This window comes from Siniperca chuatsi, linkage group LG12 (genome assembly GCF_020085105.1).
Source record: "Siniperca chuatsi isolate FFG_IHB_CAS linkage group LG12, ASM2008510v1, whole genome shotgun sequence".
Lineage (NCBI taxonomy): Eukaryota > Metazoa > Chordata > Actinopteri > Centrarchiformes > Sinipercidae > Siniperca > Siniperca chuatsi.
The window spans coordinates 29,065,062-29,082,280 of NC_058053.1; the positions used below are offsets into that span (position 1 = coordinate 29,065,062).

The 17,219-nt window shown below is 44.1% G+C and overlaps 1 protein-coding gene across 3 annotated transcripts in view; it reads right to left on the reverse strand.

Moving 5' to 3' along the window:
- The window catches only part of mylka (myosin, light chain kinase a), an 81,740-nt gene that overhangs the window by 54,270 nt on the left and 10,251 nt on the right, over positions 1-17,219 (reverse strand). For 2 of the 3 annotated variants that reach the window (XM_044216170.1, XM_044216172.1), the window contains exons 3-11: positions 14,830-15,037; positions 11,063-11,108; positions 9,935-10,100; positions 8,804-8,969; positions 8,657-8,678; positions 7,671-7,854; positions 5,447-5,526; positions 4,664-4,764; positions 2,865-3,074 (exon numbers count right to left, since the gene is read on the reverse strand). In XM_044216170.1, coding sequence (XP_044072105.1) covers positions 2,865-3,074; positions 4,664-4,764; positions 5,447-5,526; positions 7,671-7,854; positions 8,657-8,678; positions 8,804-8,969; positions 9,935-10,100; positions 11,063-11,108; positions 14,830-15,037 — 1,183 coding nt within the window. The remainder of the gene's footprint in view (positions 1-2,864; positions 3,075-4,663; positions 4,765-5,446; positions 5,527-7,670; positions 7,855-8,656; positions 8,679-8,803; positions 8,970-9,934; positions 10,101-11,062; positions 11,109-14,829; positions 15,038-17,219) is intronic. The other variant, XM_044216173.1, reaches the window with a different exon arrangement.

The following is a 17,219-nucleotide window of genomic DNA, read 5'->3' on the forward strand; positions in this document are numbered from 1 at the left end:
TACTAATACAAAATATAATCAACTAATAAATGATGATGTATTAAAACCATAGACTGAATTCACCTTATTTTCGAATGCAGAAGCAAACAGCTGGCCGAACTTACGGCTTTTGTGCCGCACTACTTCCGTTTGATTGTTTCCCTGAGCTAACTAACGTTGGCTTAACAAGCTTATTTAACGATGTCGTGGGAGCACTTCCAAATATCAATAACAAATCGAAATGGCAGCTTGGTGCCACACCCTCGAACTATTAACGAGAGGGAGGAGGACGTGAAGAAATGGCCTCATTAAAACATGAGAGAGAGAGCGCCCTGTATCAAAACACCGTTAGCCTACATTAGAACGTAACCAATGGTTACCGTGGTCATTTCAACCTTTATTTGCACTTAGAGAAGGTGCGGACACGTTTATTTTGTAGCCAGCAGAGTAACGAAACCAAGCATACCCAACAACACGGCGCAGGAAGAAGAGAAACTAATATTTGTCAGTTAAAGTCTTAGTTTGACGAACAAAGTTAGCTGATAAGGAGCAACGGACTTCGCATGACAAAATCCACAACTTGGATTATTTTTAATGAAAACAGCGTTTTGATTCTTTTGATCGGTGGACGCTTACGGACTAAAGGAATATAAATAATCGAGGAATGGACACAACCGAACTTTATGACGCCTCAAAGGTAACGTTAGGGAGTCACCACCTTGTTTCGTCTCTCTTGTTCACCAGGCCGGTAAATCTGAATGAATTATACTTTGGTGCTCATGGTTTCTGTAAAATGAACTGAACGACTGAACTGTGGAGCATCTAACAGATCTAACGATGTGTAACGTTAGCATGTCCATACTGTCAAAAGTTTAAACATTTATATTTGTATGCGTGACTGAAGTAGCTCAAGCGGGCGACCCGGTGGGCTTTAAGAGGTTTTATATATCCAAAGGACTTCTATAAAAACCAGACCCGGCTAATTGAGACCTGCGTTATTTGACAAAATCTGTAGCCACACGACCAGTAAAAGGACTCTGTGTTTAATTGGGGCTTAGCCTTTATTTTAAGTTTTATTTTAACAATAGTTAGCATTAGCTAGCGTAGCCATTCAATCTGAACTCAAGCTAATCTCTTGACAAAACGTCGCCTTGGAGTTTTCATTGGGGCTTCAGTAAGTTAGCCCAGTCACTTCTCTGGTATCGGGTTGAAAACACTCCTGCCCCAAGTAAACCTTTAGTTTGTACCGGTTATTATGGCAGCCGTTAACTGCACAAAACATTCTGGTTTTCCTTGAAGCCATAGTGGTCCAGAGAGTTGGTGTGTTAGCTAGCCGGACGTGACTGACCGGAAGTCTCACACAAAAAACCGTTGACTGTCTGTGTCCGTATTTCCGCTGAACTGCATTTCAACATGGGGCTCTATGGGGACTGACTCGGTTTTGGAGCCTCGAGTGGCCGTTCGATTAGTACTTTAACTTTTGTATTATGACGCTACTTATATTTTGACGCTATTGTCTTATTGTGAAGCACTTTGTGACGTTCTGCTCTTGACAGGTGCGACTGTGTATAAACAAACTAACTTAAGAAACAAACAAACTGAATATGTCAACAACAACTGAACGCAACGAGCAAGTAAAGTAGTAGTGTAAAGGTGACGAGCGAAGGTTGAGCTGTTACGTAGAGGTGAATAGATTGTTCAGGTGTACCTAATAAAGTGGAAACTGGGTGTATGTTTGCACAGCTTTCTGCACAATGCTCATGTCATGTATACAACATGTGTGTGTGTGTGTATATATATATATGTGTATATAAGTATTATAATATATATATAATGTTTATAGCTTTTGAATTTTATTAACTCAATTGTTGTGTTTATTGTTTTAAACACTTCTGTATCTTTTTTTTCTGATAGTGCTGTAACGTGTGATCAATAAAGTCTGTGCTGCCACCTGCTGGAAACTCCAGTCCAGCACACTGACACTGAACCTCCTTCCCGTTCAACAGATTATAAAGTGAAACATTTTTTAACTGATCCTGGATTCAGTCATCAGCTTGTTTTTCTGCTTTTATTCTTTATCACAATTATTGTTGTAAAAACTCTGCTCTCCTCCCCTAACATCTCTAATCTGAAACCAAAACCTAAAACATTTAAAATGATTAAGATGTGATGCTTCAACAATAATGAAGAAAAGAAGAGCAAGATTCCAGCAAAGTACATTCAACTTTGTTTCAGTTTATCACCATCATATACTTCACAGTGCTGTTTTACAACAGGTAAGTAATGCTCCCTGTTTGTGTCGGAGGATCATCATCTCCACCTTTGGGTTTACACAAATCCTGTTTTTAATATAAAGGAAAGTAGTTCATTAACAAAACAGATATTTACATCTCTGGTTAGTGTGTTTGCTTTTTTACATCTTTATTCTTCTTCTGGACACGTTATTCTCGCGGCGTCTCAGACTCTCGGTGTTTACACCTCAGCCTCTTTCAGACAGGATCCCTTTACATTAACGTGACAGCTGTTTAACATGCTGGTCTCAGGTCAGTCTGGGGGTCTTGCTGCTATGCAGACGAGGTGGGGGGCCGTTTACATGTCTGAGGGGCCCGTCGTCTCGTCCCTGACGCTTTGGTTTACATTTGGATCACAGAGCCTTTAAAAGCCGACAGTTTCATTAAAAACTGGACGACAACAAACTTTAAGTGAATACAGACTTTCCTTCATTTTTATTGTAATTCAGTGACTTTTGGATAGTTTGGGTCATAGAGGGATTACTGAACAGGTCCTGGACCTGGACCTGGTGTTACGGGCCCCTGGGCCTGAAATGACTACAAAGAGACTCAGAACAGGTCAGACAGACTGACAGACAGACAGGCAGGTCTTACTGTGGACACTGAGCGTCCATGTTGCCGAGGTAACAGTCAGTCCATCAGCAGTGATCAGCTGACACCTGTAGGTTCCCTGGTCCACCTGTCTGACTCTCTCCATGGTGAGAGTCAGACGGGTACCGTCCTGTCTCTGCTGCAGACCCGGTCCCGTCCTCACCGGCCCCCCGTTCTTCAGCCACGTAACCAAGGCAACGGCAACAGACGAGACTGAGAGCAGGGGAAAAGGGAGATCAGCACACTGTAGTTAAAGACACGACCCCCAGAGGCTGAAACTGGTCGTTACACCGCACAATGGCATCAGAGTCACAGCAGAAAACTTTTACACTGAAATCAGCTCGTCACTGCTGTCACCACGGCAACAGATAAAGTTTTACACTGAGTGAAACTGGCAGCTTTGTCCTGATGACCGATTAGACACCAGACAGACAGCCCGTCCCTCCACCTCACATGACGAATGTTCGGAGCGTTCGAATGTTTGTGCTCTCAAATTAACAATTCATGCTCCCGATATAATCTTGTTTTTGGCGTGAGATGCTCGCTCTCAGTCTCGCTCTCTCGCAGCCCAAATAAGAGGAAGCGACAAGTCCAAATTAAATGTCATGTTTTTAGTCTGCTGCAACATGTCTGCTCTGTAAATCACTTCCTGTGTCTTCGGAGAAGAAATCAGAAACCAAAAGGGAGAAATTTGTATTTTATGTTTTGGTTTCATGATGGCGCCCACTAGCATTAATACGAGAGAACACCATTCGGTCGTCTACGTAGATGGAGACCTTATTTCGATACAGCCAATCAGATCTTGCATAAAGCAGTGACGTCAGCGTTTAGGCAGAGCAGACAGTCACACGGCCAATCAGCAGCCAGCTACACAACACAAGACGTATTAGCTTCATGCTAACGTCTCCTTCTTATCTGGCTTACAGACATGAACTCGTCTTGTCCTGCAGCTTGTTGAACGAGCCACCAAACAAACGTTCACCAGGGAAAAGTGCACTGCTAACGTCAGTTTGCAGGCTAGTTAGCTAATTAGCTTCAGCGCGTTAAACAGCATGTAAACGTTCCTGCTAACATCATTTCAGCCTGGTTAGATGCTGCTGTGGTTCTTACTCTTCAGTAACAACATGCTGTCAGTTCATCACATGTAGCTACTGTGAGAATCAAAAACTTAAACGAAGGTTGCTTTCCTATTATATTAATACCATGTTGAAACTTTTGTACACACACAGCATGAGGCTTAACAATTCAAAGTGTTGTCCTGCAGACTTGCTGACTGCAGGGAAACGTTGATCAGCTGTTGCAAACAGGCTTACATTTATACAAAGAAACAGGGAGATCAGAAAGAACATCATGTTCTGAGGACAGTATGTATTGTAATGGCCATGACAGGAGAAGTAGCAGTTGTGGGGAACGAAGCAGATACTTTAGCAACTTACAAACAGAGGAAGTGTAGGATTCCTCCACAGGAAGGGTGGACTAAACCACGGCTCCCCCTTCTTTTTACAACCAGCCAGATAACTGCACATTTCTGTTATAAAACCCTGTGTAATGTTAAGAAGAGCGCTCTTTCCTAGGATGTTGGCTACAGACTAACGGCTTGCTGACTGTGATTTACTGAATAGAAATGATCCTTGTACAAGATATGTTTTGATCCACCAATGCTTTAATAAACGACAAATTGAGAAATAGACTTTCTCTGGACTGTTCGTCCACAAATAAACGAACGCGCTGACACTACAGAGCAAGTTTCTTTGTCTCTGGTTCCCTGAGCTGTAACACCGACACTCAAAGGTTTTAATTACCTTGGCAGGTGAATGTGACCTGTGCTCCCTCTGTGGCCTCCTGGTCCAGAGGAACAGCCTCGAACCGCAGGTTGGACCCCGACACCGACCTCCTCGCAGCCCTGAAACACACAGATAATACTGAACAGCACTGAAACACTGTCTGACACACACTAAAACTGTTTTACAGTCGTAGAAAAATAAAACTGAAACAAAAATGGAAGAACAAGAATTCAAACTGAGGCTTCAGCTTATACACAACATTATATTCCATTAACGAGAACAGATAATATCAATGTAATATAAGTTACAGAGTGAAAATAAAATAAAAGGACAGCAGGCTACCCAGCTTTATAGCAGAAAATGGGTAATGTTTTGCTAACACTGGCTACTAAGCTAACTACTTTTGGTTTCATCATCATGTGCAAACTGTATTTTGGTGGTTCGAAGCAGTTTAAAATCAGAATTCAGTCCCCATTAACCCCCAGACCTTTAATGCTAATTAACATCCGTTAGCTAGCGAAACATTAGCTAACGTAACATTAGCTAATGTATCGTAGAAAAGGTTTCAGTCGTAGTCATCTGGACGCTGTTTTCAGAATCAAGACGTTTGGCTCCCATCCAGAAGTCATTCTCAATTGACTTCTGGATGGGAGCCAAACGCCTTGATTCTGAAAACAGCGCCCAGACGACTACGACTGAAACCTTTTCTACGATGGAACACTCCTGGACGAATGAGGGACGACACCGTCTCATTAGCTAATGTAAGCTTTGTGTTCAAACAGGTTTAATTTCATTCAGTACCTGCTGCTGTCTAAGCTGCTCGCTGGCTGCTGGACTGAACCGGTCTGAACTGGAACAGGACCGACGACTGGCTGGACCTGCTGACAGACAGACAGACAGGTACAGACAGACAGGTACAGACTTCACAGTCACAGTGAAACAGAAGTCAGAGCATCTTTAGCTTCAGCCGCCCTGTTGTTTTAGTTGCTAGAGATTTAAATCAAATCCTTTAGACTTGATTGGATTATTCAAAACTAGGCGTGGTTTAGCAAATACAGCGATGCGATATACATCAGACTGGCATCGCGTCATCAAGCGCCAATCGCCAAGGCCACGCATCCTTTTGGGAGAGAATCTCGCTTTCAGAAGCAGAGAAACAGAAAAAAGCTGTTGTGTAGCAGGTTGTAAAACAAATAAACATACGAATCCAGATGCAGGAAAAGGATCCCAAAAGCAGAGCAGTAAGAACGAATGAGCCTCCAGAGAACGGCAATTCTTTATTTGATGACAATAAATATGATGCGGAATAAGAAACTAGAAACAACCGTATTAATAACAAAGACTTTCGCACTGAGACTTGAGGCACATTGATACTGATGGATAGCTTTAGCTTGAGTGGGAGGCTGCTGCAGTACAGTCATACAGTAACGTTATAGCAGCAGCAGTAAACACGACTGTCGTCTCCAACTAAATCTCAGCCCAGATCAAACAGTTGGCTATTAACAGGTCAGTTATTTACAGATAACACTTAGCCTAACCTGGTGATTCGATCAAATATGTATAGATGTCCCGATAAGCAATATCTGGCCACTGTGTTGGGTCATTGATCCACTTGGACGGGGGACGTCTGAAGGAGCATGACGGCTGACTGATCGACCTTCATTTATTAAGGTATCACGAACGCAGCCAAGGTTGCAAAATCATTATTAGACATGTCTATAAAACAAAGGCTTGTTTAACAGAAAATGAATGCATAAAAACTTCTCAAAACTGTAATCCAAACACACGTCGAATTGACATCTATAGGATCTTCGGTTTTCCATCCCCCGAAAAGGGTTCTGTGAAGTACCCGTATGTGCAGGTCTGATGTATGGCTTGAGAGCCCCCAGACATGAGCTGCATCACTTCCTGTTCTGCCATTAAAGTATAAAAGCAAACATACTGCTACTTTTACAGTTAATTAACTCCTTTAGTCTCCGAATGAGATGCTAACAGGATCTTCTGTGTAAAAAATCAGCTGTAAGTGAAATAAAAACGAGTGAAACTTCAGGTGTTACAGATAGAACTTTATATTCAGTCTTCTATGAAGACTTTTGTAGCTAACGTAGAAAAGGTTTCAGTCGTAATCGTCTGGACGTTGTTTTCAGAATCAAGACGTTTCGGCTCCCATCCGGAAGTCATTCTCAATTGAGACTTTAGTTTGCATCTAAAAGCTACAAACCACACATTTGAAGACAGCGAGGTGGAGATTCTAAGTAGAGAGAAGAGTTGGTTTGAACGGGGAGTCAAGGAAGCCATTTTTGTGAAAAAAGAAGACCCCTCTTTGAACAGAAATGGTGGTCTGAGATTCAATCTGCCCAAAGTCTACCACAGTGTTTTAACACCATGGTCAAGCCAATCACATGCTAATCAGGTACTTAACAGTGATGAGAGAGGTGCAGCCAGAAAACAACAGGCCTGATTACTGATTACTGGGCCATCATGGAAACAATTAGGTCAGTTTCAGGTGAAACTAGTTATTAACAGATACTCAGGTAGACTCCTTCCTGAGGGCGGGGCTTAAGCAACACAGAGTAGCTTAAATTTCTAGTTCCCGTGCCATTTGTTCACAATTGAGAATGACTTCCGGATGGGAGCTGAAACGTCTTGATTCTGAAAACAGCGTCCAGACGACTACGACTGAAACCTTTTCTACGATAGAACACTCCTGGACGAATGAGGGACTACACCGTCTTTTACTCTTGTGGACTTAATGTGTACGTTTACCAGATTAATGACTTCCTATGAGAACTTAATGTTGATCTTTCACTGGCGACATGTTGTTTCTTCCTGACGTGAAGCACAACGCCACTAATTTGTCTACTTTAGTGAATCCAGTTTCCTGTGACTGCACCTTTAACTCTCATCATTTTGTCCTCATCACTATCATTGAATCTGCTGTCCAATACTGTTTTCACAGTTTCACAGTTGCTTCCAGTGAAATAATATAACGTAATATTAATAATATTAATTTTGTTATTCTGACCTGAGCAGCTGCAGTTCTCCTCTCAGCCACCAGAGGTCTGCCCCTCCAGGAGGCTGCCGGTCCGGGCTGAGACAGGGGGCCCCGCTTCTCCTTCTCCGCGGGTCTGGGCTGCTCTGCCTGGGAGCTGGGAGCACTGGGAGCACTGGGAGCAGCTCTGCTCCTGGCCTCGGCTGGGTGGACCGTCCTGCAGGAGCAGACTTCACTATCAGCCTACAGAAACACTCTTCTTTCACTTTAATGTAGATTTGTTTTGATGCATCTTGTGGTTACAGTTTGTATGTGTGTTCACATGTGTTTACGTGTGTTTACGTGTGTTTACGTGTGATTACGTGTGTGTGGTTGTGACAGTGGGAGAGGAACCACACTGTTTGTGTGACTGGTTATTTCCAGTGTTTGCAAGTGTGATTTTTCCAGTTCCCTGCGGAAGCTCTCAGAACACTGACTTCATCTGTCGGATTGATCTGTGATCACTGATCGATTCGTCTGCTCGACGTACAGCATTAGTTAAAAGGGAGTTAGAGTTAAACCTTTCGATGACAGATGTATATGAGGAGGTTAAAATAATTGCGTGGGGATACTGGACTGGAAGCTCAGTTACTGGAATCTGCTACTTGATATAAAACAAGAAAGATGTTTTTTTATAAACGATTGTATCTGTGTGCACTTTGTTTTACAACTCTGGGTTTGGTGAAGTATTTTTATTAAAGAAAAGAGCAACACTGGTCTGTTCAGAGCTGATGAGATATGGACCGAACCAAAACTGGACACCTTTAGCATTTGTTCAAAAACAAGCGGCCAAACATCAGTTAGTGCAGGCTGAAGCTCTCCTGCAATAAACTACATGTGGTCTCAGTCTGTTTGGAGAACATTTTGTGTTTAAAGGTAAGAAATTCATATATTACTGTAAAACATTTGCATGTATGCAGTAACTTAGTTTGATGCGACATCTTGAAGAAGCTGTGCGGCAGGTGAGTGAGTGGACTCACCTGGAGGAGTCATCAGGAACACCTGAGAGGAGAAACAGGACAGAAATATTCACTCTGTTCCACTTTGAGCTGTTAAATATTCAGTTATTCAGTCTCTGTTTTACTGTCAGAGCAAAAAACATCCAGAACTCTGATTGGTCGTCTCACCCTGGACGTTGAGCGCAGCGGTGGCGGTCGCCATTCCCGCACTGTTGGTGACCAAACACTTGTAACTTCCAGCATCCTCCACATGCACTTCCTGTATCTCCAGGAAGTGCAGACCAGAGCGCTCGTACATAGTGACCCGCCCACAAGACTGAAGCTCCGCCTCCCCCTGAGAGCGAGACAGAGAGACAGAGAGTGGTGGACAGGAGGTTTCTGTGGATCAGGTCCTGATAGTGAGCGACACCTGAAGCTGCTCCTCCTGGATCCATCCTCTTCACTCATGTTTTACAAGCTACATTTTGTCATCACAATTGTAAATACTATGACTTTCTGTTGTGAATCTGTTCTGTTCTCATGACATCTGTTTCCTGTCTGTCCGTCCTGAAGAGGGATCCCTCCTCTGCTGCTCTTCCTGAGCTTTCTAACATTTTTTACCCGTTAGAGGGTTTTTGGGGAGTTGATATGAATCGAGGGTCTAAGGACAGAGGGGGTCGTCTGCTGTACCGACTGTAAAGCCCCTTGATGCAAATTGAGATTTGTGATATTGGGCTGTATAAATAAAGTTGACTTGACTTGACCGACAGAAAGAGAGAATGGTTTTTAAAGTCTGACACTGACAAAGTCCTACTTACCTGAAAGAACACAGTGTGTTCCCTATAATAAAACAACATCAGACTTTTCTGGTTTGAAACGTGGAGTAGCTCTAGGCTCTGTTCTTGGCCCTCTGTTCTTCTCTCTTTACACTTGGCCAAATTATACGCAGCAATAGAATTAACTTCCACTGCTACGCTGATGATACTGTACGAGCCTGTAAAGGCAGATGTCACGTAATTTCCTGCTCCTAAATTCTGATCAAACTGAGATGCTGGTCACTGGCTCTGCTCGACACCAGTTTGATCAAGTAACAGTAACTATCGACAACTGTGTGATTTCTCAAGTTTAACAGTCAAGAATCTTGGTGTTAGTTTGATCTTAGATCAGCACACAAAATCACCAGGACGGCCTTTTTCCACCAACGCAACATTCAGCTAAAATGAGGTCTTTTCTGTTCTCGGCTGATGCAGAGATCCTAATGCAAATAGCAAAACTTCAAAAACATCTCTTTCAAACAGGTGTCAGTTAAGCTCCTCCCACCTTGTACCATGTGACCAGGGGCTGTGGACGTCCAGTTGTTTTGGCGGAGAACTTCGCGGTCTGTCCCAGTTGGGCGAACACTCGGCTCGGTTTAGTGACGAACTTCGGCGGACTCTCGCTCCAGATACTGGGCCTGTTCTCCATCAGTGGGACCGCAGAGCGACACCTGGAATCATGGGAAATGGAGTTCTGTGAGCATGACTTATCACTTACATCTGAGCGGCTTACAAGCCGAACACATTCAAGTGCAGAGAGTCAGATGGCACTTTCTGATAGAAACTTGCTCCGTAGAATGACGTCATACTAGACCAGCAGTCGGGGGATTATATTAGGTTTTATACATTGGAAGGTGCCCACAAATAAAATGTATTATTATTATTATTATTATTATTATTATTATTATTGGCAGCTGCCCAGTCCAACCCGACGCAGCATCTCACCACATCATCAGAATCAGAATCCTCTTCCTCGTCATATTCACTGTCTGACTTGTGAAAGCGTCACGTTGCAGAGTTTCTTCTTTGCTGATAGTTTGTTGACTAACTAGTAGGCGGGTCTTCCAGCCCTGATTGTCCAATGAGAGCGCACATCTGAGTGGTGCGTTCATGTGCTGCTGTGTAGTTTACACTGCCTGAAGTCCGCAGAATGATTCAATACAACTAACTGTGGAATTAAAGTTTGTACAACACTCATGTCTGATGATTATTTGTGTTCCCTGTTGAGTGACGTCAGACCTTCACTTCAGCACCCGAGTTGATTGATTGATTTTTTGAGTGAAACCTTTATTTACAGTGTACAGTGAACGCACCACCAGGACGGACTCAAATATTCTTTAAACTCCTGATTTCTCTATGCAGAGACACATTGGTTCCAGTTTTACTGTGAACTTTGAATATCTGCTGATGTGATCGAAGCAGGAAGCACAAACACGAGAAACGTGAAACCTCCAGAGGAGCAGATGTGAAGGATTTAAGGATCCTGGATGGAGGTCTGAGTCTAAACCACGACCTCCTCCAACACACGAGGACGAGTTACGACTCCTCATTTATCAGCCGACTCTACAAACTGATCCAGAGGAACGTGACGGAGCTGAAAGGCTACAGGCCAGAGGAAAGAAGAAGAGCTCACCCTGTTTTCATGGAGGACGGGAGGCCATATTTCTTCCCAGAATTCTCTGCAGGTGGAAAAACATGAGAGCATTAGCACAACAGTTTGGCTTCTTAAAGGAAATATTTTAATGTTTGAATCTTAATTCAAACGAGATTAAAGCTGCAGTGATTTCAACAGAAGTGAGGCAACTTTCACAGTTCAAAGTGACTTAAAACATTAAAGGATTTAAGACAAGATACAAAGTAGGATTTAAAAGAGTGAAGCAGAAGATTAAAATGAGCTAAAACAGGAGAATAACAATGAGTCAGAGGTGGAAGAACTACTCCGATCTGTTACTGCAGTAAAAGTACTAATACCACAGTGTAGAAATACTCTGTTACAAGTCCTGCATTCAAACTCTTTCTTAAGTAAAAGTACAAAAGTATTACAAAATATACTTAAAGCATCAAAAGTAAAAGTACTCATGCAGAATAATATATATTATATTATTGGATTAAAGTTGGAGTAGAAGTATAAAGTAGCATAAAAATAATATTAAAATAATACTTAAGAGCAGAACTTGAGTAAACGTACGTCACTTTCTACCACTGGGTACAGTGCAGTACGAGATATGAATAAATGGTCCCAAATTTAATTGAATAAAAGTTTTTAATCAGCTGAAAGCTGCTTCTTTGTGTTTAGTTCGGACTCCGAGGACACGAAGCAGAACATCCAGTGGCAACTATGACCATCAAATAATCGTTTTAGTCATTTTTATGCCAGAATACTAAATGTTTGCTGATTCTTTTCTTTGTCATATATGATAATAAACTGAATGTGTTTGGGTTTTGGACTGTTGAACATCTGAAGACGTCACTTCGGTCTGTGGGAAATTATAACGAATCCTTTTCTCCTCTTCGTCTTCCAGCTCCAGAATTGTAAAAGCTGCAGTAAATAAAGTTATTAGTGAAAGCTTTGCCTTTCACAGTGTTAGTGTCACTTGTTGTGACCCAGTTTAGTAAGTGTGTTCGCATTGAAGCCAATTTAATTAAACTGAGTGTGAAGAAACTCCGGCTGAGGTTGTGTTTAAAAAACAGGAAGCTCCAGTCGAGCTGTTTACGACACAGTAAAACATGACACACACACACACACACACACACACACACACACACACACACACACACACACACACACATTGCATTAATGGTGGACAGGAGTTTAACCTGATCAATACTGGATTCTTGAGGCCAACATTAATATTAATATTTGAGAGTTTAAAGATTGTTTTTAACAAGTCTCTTAAATCTGTAGTGTTTGAGACATTTTACAGTGTAGATATCAACGTGTCAGCACTCTCTGATGGACAAACTGTAATGGAGTCAACAGGTGTGTTTCCATCCACCTGTTTTTATACGCATTTTCAATTTGTGCATAAAAACCTGAGTGGAGACGCAGAAAAGTAGAAAAAAAAAGAAACACTGCAAAATAATTTGGACGCTTGGTGGAAACGTTGGTGTATCGGTGAAAAGAATATGCAAGAAAGTGCAAATGGGAACAGATTCAGCGAATAAATAAAGACTGGAGCCTTCCTCACATGAACACATGAAACCAACAGAAACGTCATGTTTCCATCATGTTTCCCATCGTCTGAGCTTTTAATGTCTCGCTGCGTCCTCTTCTTCTGCGATGCTTTAACGGCAGCGGCTGGAGGATCAGCTCCACCAGCTGTTTACCTCCATCAGCCAATGAGCAGCAGCGGGCGGAGACGAGCAGCGAGTCACGTTTTCTTTGGATCGTTTTCTGGGAATTTGGCTGAAATTTGCAGTACGTTTGGATGGAAATCTGGCTAGTGATTATTTTTACGAGACACAAGGTTGTCTAAAAATGTTTCTTCTATCTCTGGTAACTAATTCCACCAATTTACAAACCTGGCATTAGTAGAAGTATCGGCGGTAGCATTAGCAGGAGTAATCCTGGCATTAGCAGGAGTATCGGCAGCAGCATTAGCAGGAGTAATCCTGGCATTAGCAGGAGTATCGGCCGCAGCATTAGCAGGAGTAATCCTGGCATTAGCAGAAGTATCGGCAGCAGCATTGGCAGGAGTAATCCTGGCATTAGCAGAAGTATCGGCGGCAGCATTAGCAGGAGTAATCCTGGCATTAGCAGAAGTATCGGCGGCAGCATTGGCAGGAGTAATCCTGGCATTAGCAGAAGTATCGGCGGCAGCATTGGCAGGAGTAATCCTGGCATTAGCAGAAGTATCGGCGGCAGCATTGGCAGGAGTAATCCTGGCATTAGCAGAAGTATCGGCAGCAGCATTAGCAGGAGTAATCCTGGCATTAGCAGAAGTATCGGCCGCAGCATTGGCAGGAGTAATCCTGGCATTAGCAGGAGTATCGGCAGCAGCATTAGCAGGAGTAATCCTGGCATTAGCAGGAGTAATCCTGGCATTAGCAGGAGTATCGGCGGCAGCATTAGCAGGAGTAATCCTGGCATTAGCAGGAGTAATCCTGGCATTAGCAGGAGTATCGGCCGCAGCATTAGCAGGAGTAATCCTGGCATTAGCAGGAGTAATCCTGGCATTAGCAGGAGTAATCCTGGCATTAGCAGGAGTATCGGCCGCAGCATTAGCAGGAGTAATCCTGGCATTAGCAGGAGTATCGGCCGCAGCATTAGCAGGAGTAATCCTGGCATTAGCAGGAGTATCGGCGGCAGCATTAGCAGGAGTAATCCTGGCATTAGCAGAAGTATCGGCGGCAGCATTAGCAGGAGTAATCCTGGCATTAGCAGAAGTATCGGCGGCAGCATTAGCAGGAGTAATCCTGGCATTAGCAGAAGTATCGGCGGCAGCATTGGCAGGAGTAATCCTGGCATTAGCAGAAGTATCGGCCGCAGCATTGGCAGGAGTAATCCTGGCATTAGCAGAAGTATCGGCCGCAGCATTAGCAGGAGTAATCCTGGCATTAGCAGGAGTATCGGCAGCAGCATTAGCAGGAGTAATCCTGGCATTAGCAGGAGTATCGGCCGCAGCATTAGCAGGAGTAATCCTGGCATTAGCAGGAGTAATCCTGGCATTAGCAGGAGTAATCCTGGCATTAGCAGGAGTATCGGCAGCAGCATTAGCAGGAGTAATCCTGGCATTAGCAGGAGTATCGGCAGCAGCATTAGCAGGAGTAATCCTGGCATTAGCAGGAGTAATCCTGGCATTAGCAGGAGTATCGGCGGCAGCATTAGCAGGAGTAATCCTGGCATTAGCAGGAGTAATCCTGGCATTAGCAGAAGTATCGGCAGCAGCATTAGCAGGAGTAATCCTGGCATTAGCAGGAGTAATCCTGGCATTAGCAGAAGTATCGGCAGCAGCATTAGCAGGAGTAATCCTGGCATTGGCAGAAGTATCGGCGGCAGCATTAGCAGGAGTAATCCTGGCATTAGCAGGAGTAATCATGGCATTAGCAGGAGTATCGGCAGCAGCATTAGCAGGAGTAATCCTGGCATTGGCAGAAGTATCGGCAGCAGCATTAGCAGGAGTAATCCTGGCATTAGCAGGAGTATCGGCAGCAGCATTAGCAGGAGTAATCCTGGCATTAGCAGGAGTATCGGCAGCAGCATTAGCAGGAGTAATCCTGGCATTAGCAGGAGTAATCATGGCATTAGCAGGAGTATCGGCAGCAGCATTAGCAGGAGTAATCCTGGCATTAGCAGGAGTAATCATGGCATTAGCAGGAGTATCGGCAGCAGCATTAGCAGGAGTAATCCTGGCATTAGTAGAAGTATCGGCAGTAGAAATTGTGTTTGAATATTCGAACCTTGCAGAAGGATCTCCACGGTAACCTGCCGGCTGCCGGCCTGATTGGTTGCCTGGCAGGTGTAACGGCCCAGATCCTCCTCTCTGACTCCGCCCACCACCAGGCTGAAGGTGCCCCGCCCACCTTGCTCCACGACACAGCGCTCTCCACCAATCACAGCCCTCCCCTCTCTGTACCATGTGACCTGAGGCTCGGGATGACCACGCACCTGAAAGACAGACGTCATCATTACAGGAATGTAAACTTACGACAGAAACAATCCCGATTGGCTCCTGTTCAACACTAAGACTCACCAAACAGACCCCGAGCTGCCTGACGCCCCCTACAGGCTGCAGAGCTCATTACAGAGGTCATTATCCTGATGGTTTCTGTTCTTAGTCTAAGTGGGGCTGAACATGTACAGTTTGTACAGATGGGGGCGCCAGAGGAAAGATCATGGAGACGTTAACATCTAAAGGGTTCATCCTCTGAGGAGCAGGAACGAGATCATTTCAGTTGTGGCGGCCTGTTGGACGGTCAGCATCTTTAGTTCAGGCCTCTGAGGCCGGACAGACTCTGTATGGACTGAACCTGATTGGTCGCTCCGACTGATTTTAGAATCAGGCTGAATTTCTGTCGGATCAGCTTTTGTTTGACGTGCAGTTTCAGGTCACGGCGCCTGATTAATTAACCAAACGATCAACGAACTGACGGTTTATTTTGGTCGTATGCAGTTTGAGCAGTTCTACGGTCTGATTTTCAACATGGCTGCTGTCAAAAGATTTGTTATAAACAGTAGTCAGCTTGTTTTAATTAGCAGCCTGTTTGCTTTTATACTTTAGTTGCAGAAAAGGAAGTGACACAGCTCAGGGGGCTCTACTCTCTTCCCATTGGCTGACAGACCTGAAGGTCACCAGACTGAGGTCCATAGTTGGACCCTCTTGGATCATCCTGTCTGGTCTAAAACAAAACTAAGAGTCTGCAGCCATGCTAGCAGCGCTGTACTTAGACATAGTGGTGCTTTGAGCTAAATGCTAACTTAGCATTTACCATGGTCACCATGTTTAGCGTGTTAGTATGCTAACATTAAACACAGAGTGCAGCTGAGGCTGATGGGAGTGTCATCAGCTCTGCAGGTGTTTGGTCAGAAACCAAAGTGTCGGACACGTTAACATGTCGACCTGATGGTGGCGCTAGATGGAAAGTCAGAGGATCAGCAGAGTTATTACAGTTCATCCTGAGGGGAGCATGAACGATGAAGCACGTCTCATCACAGTCCAGCAGCTGCTGAGATGTTTCAGTCTGGACCGACTGACAGACAGACATTAGCATCCAGAGAGCCACGCTGCTAACATGGCTAAAAAAAAACTTTATATAAAATTAATGTAACGTAAAAGAATAGAAATCAATCCTTCAAGCCGCGACTGACCTGAAGTCTGCTGACGTTATCCAGGAGACTCCTGTGTTTGTGATCATCGCAAACGTTCAAATAGGAAATAACATCAGCATCTTTAGGTCCTCCAGTCGAGCGAGACAAACGTGTGTGTGTGTGTGTGTGTGTGTGCAGCATGTGTGTGTGTGTGTGTGTGTGTGTGTGTGTGTGCAGCATGTGGTGTGTGTGTGTGTGTGTGCAGCATGTGGCGTGTGTGTGTGTGTGTGTGTGTGCAGCATGTGTGTGTGTGTGTGTGTGTGTGTGTGTGCAGCATGTGGTGTGTGTGTGTGTGTGTGTGTGTGTGCAGCATGTGGTGTGTGTGTGTGTGTGTGTGTGTGTGTGTGTGCAGCATGTGTGTGTGTGTGTGTGTGTGTGTGTGTGTGTGTGTGCAGCATGTGTGTGTGTGTGTGTGTGTGTGTGTGTGTGCATGTGTGTGTGTGTGTGTGTGTGTGTGTGTGTGTGTGCAGCATGTGTGTGTGTGTGTGTGTGTGTGTGTGTGTGTGTGTGTGCAGCATGTGGTGTGTGTGTGTGTGTGTGTGTGTGTGTGTGTGTGTGCAGCATGTGGCGTGCAGATGTGTCGACTGTTTGATGACTTTAAGCTCGACTCCCATGAGGCCTTGCAGCTCCATCAATCTCCATGTTTTGCTTCACAGAGCTGTGGACTGAAGCTTCGACGGTGCATTCAAGTGCTGTGGGATTATAGACACACAACATTCTTCTCACCAACAAGTGGAACCTGAGGCAGAAATGTGTTGCCTTCAGGTAAAACTCATAAAGTTGGTGTTTCTACCTGAGAAGATGGAAAACACGTTACCACCCGAAGTGTTTATTGTTTTTAAGAATTCAAACAACAGAATTGAATAGAAGAATCCTGTTGCCGAATTCGCTGCCATTACTTTCAGTTTATCAAGGAAAAGGACAAGAACACAAGAGTCAAGTGCAGTCTGTGTCTGGGGAAGCTGAGGGAACTCCACGGACT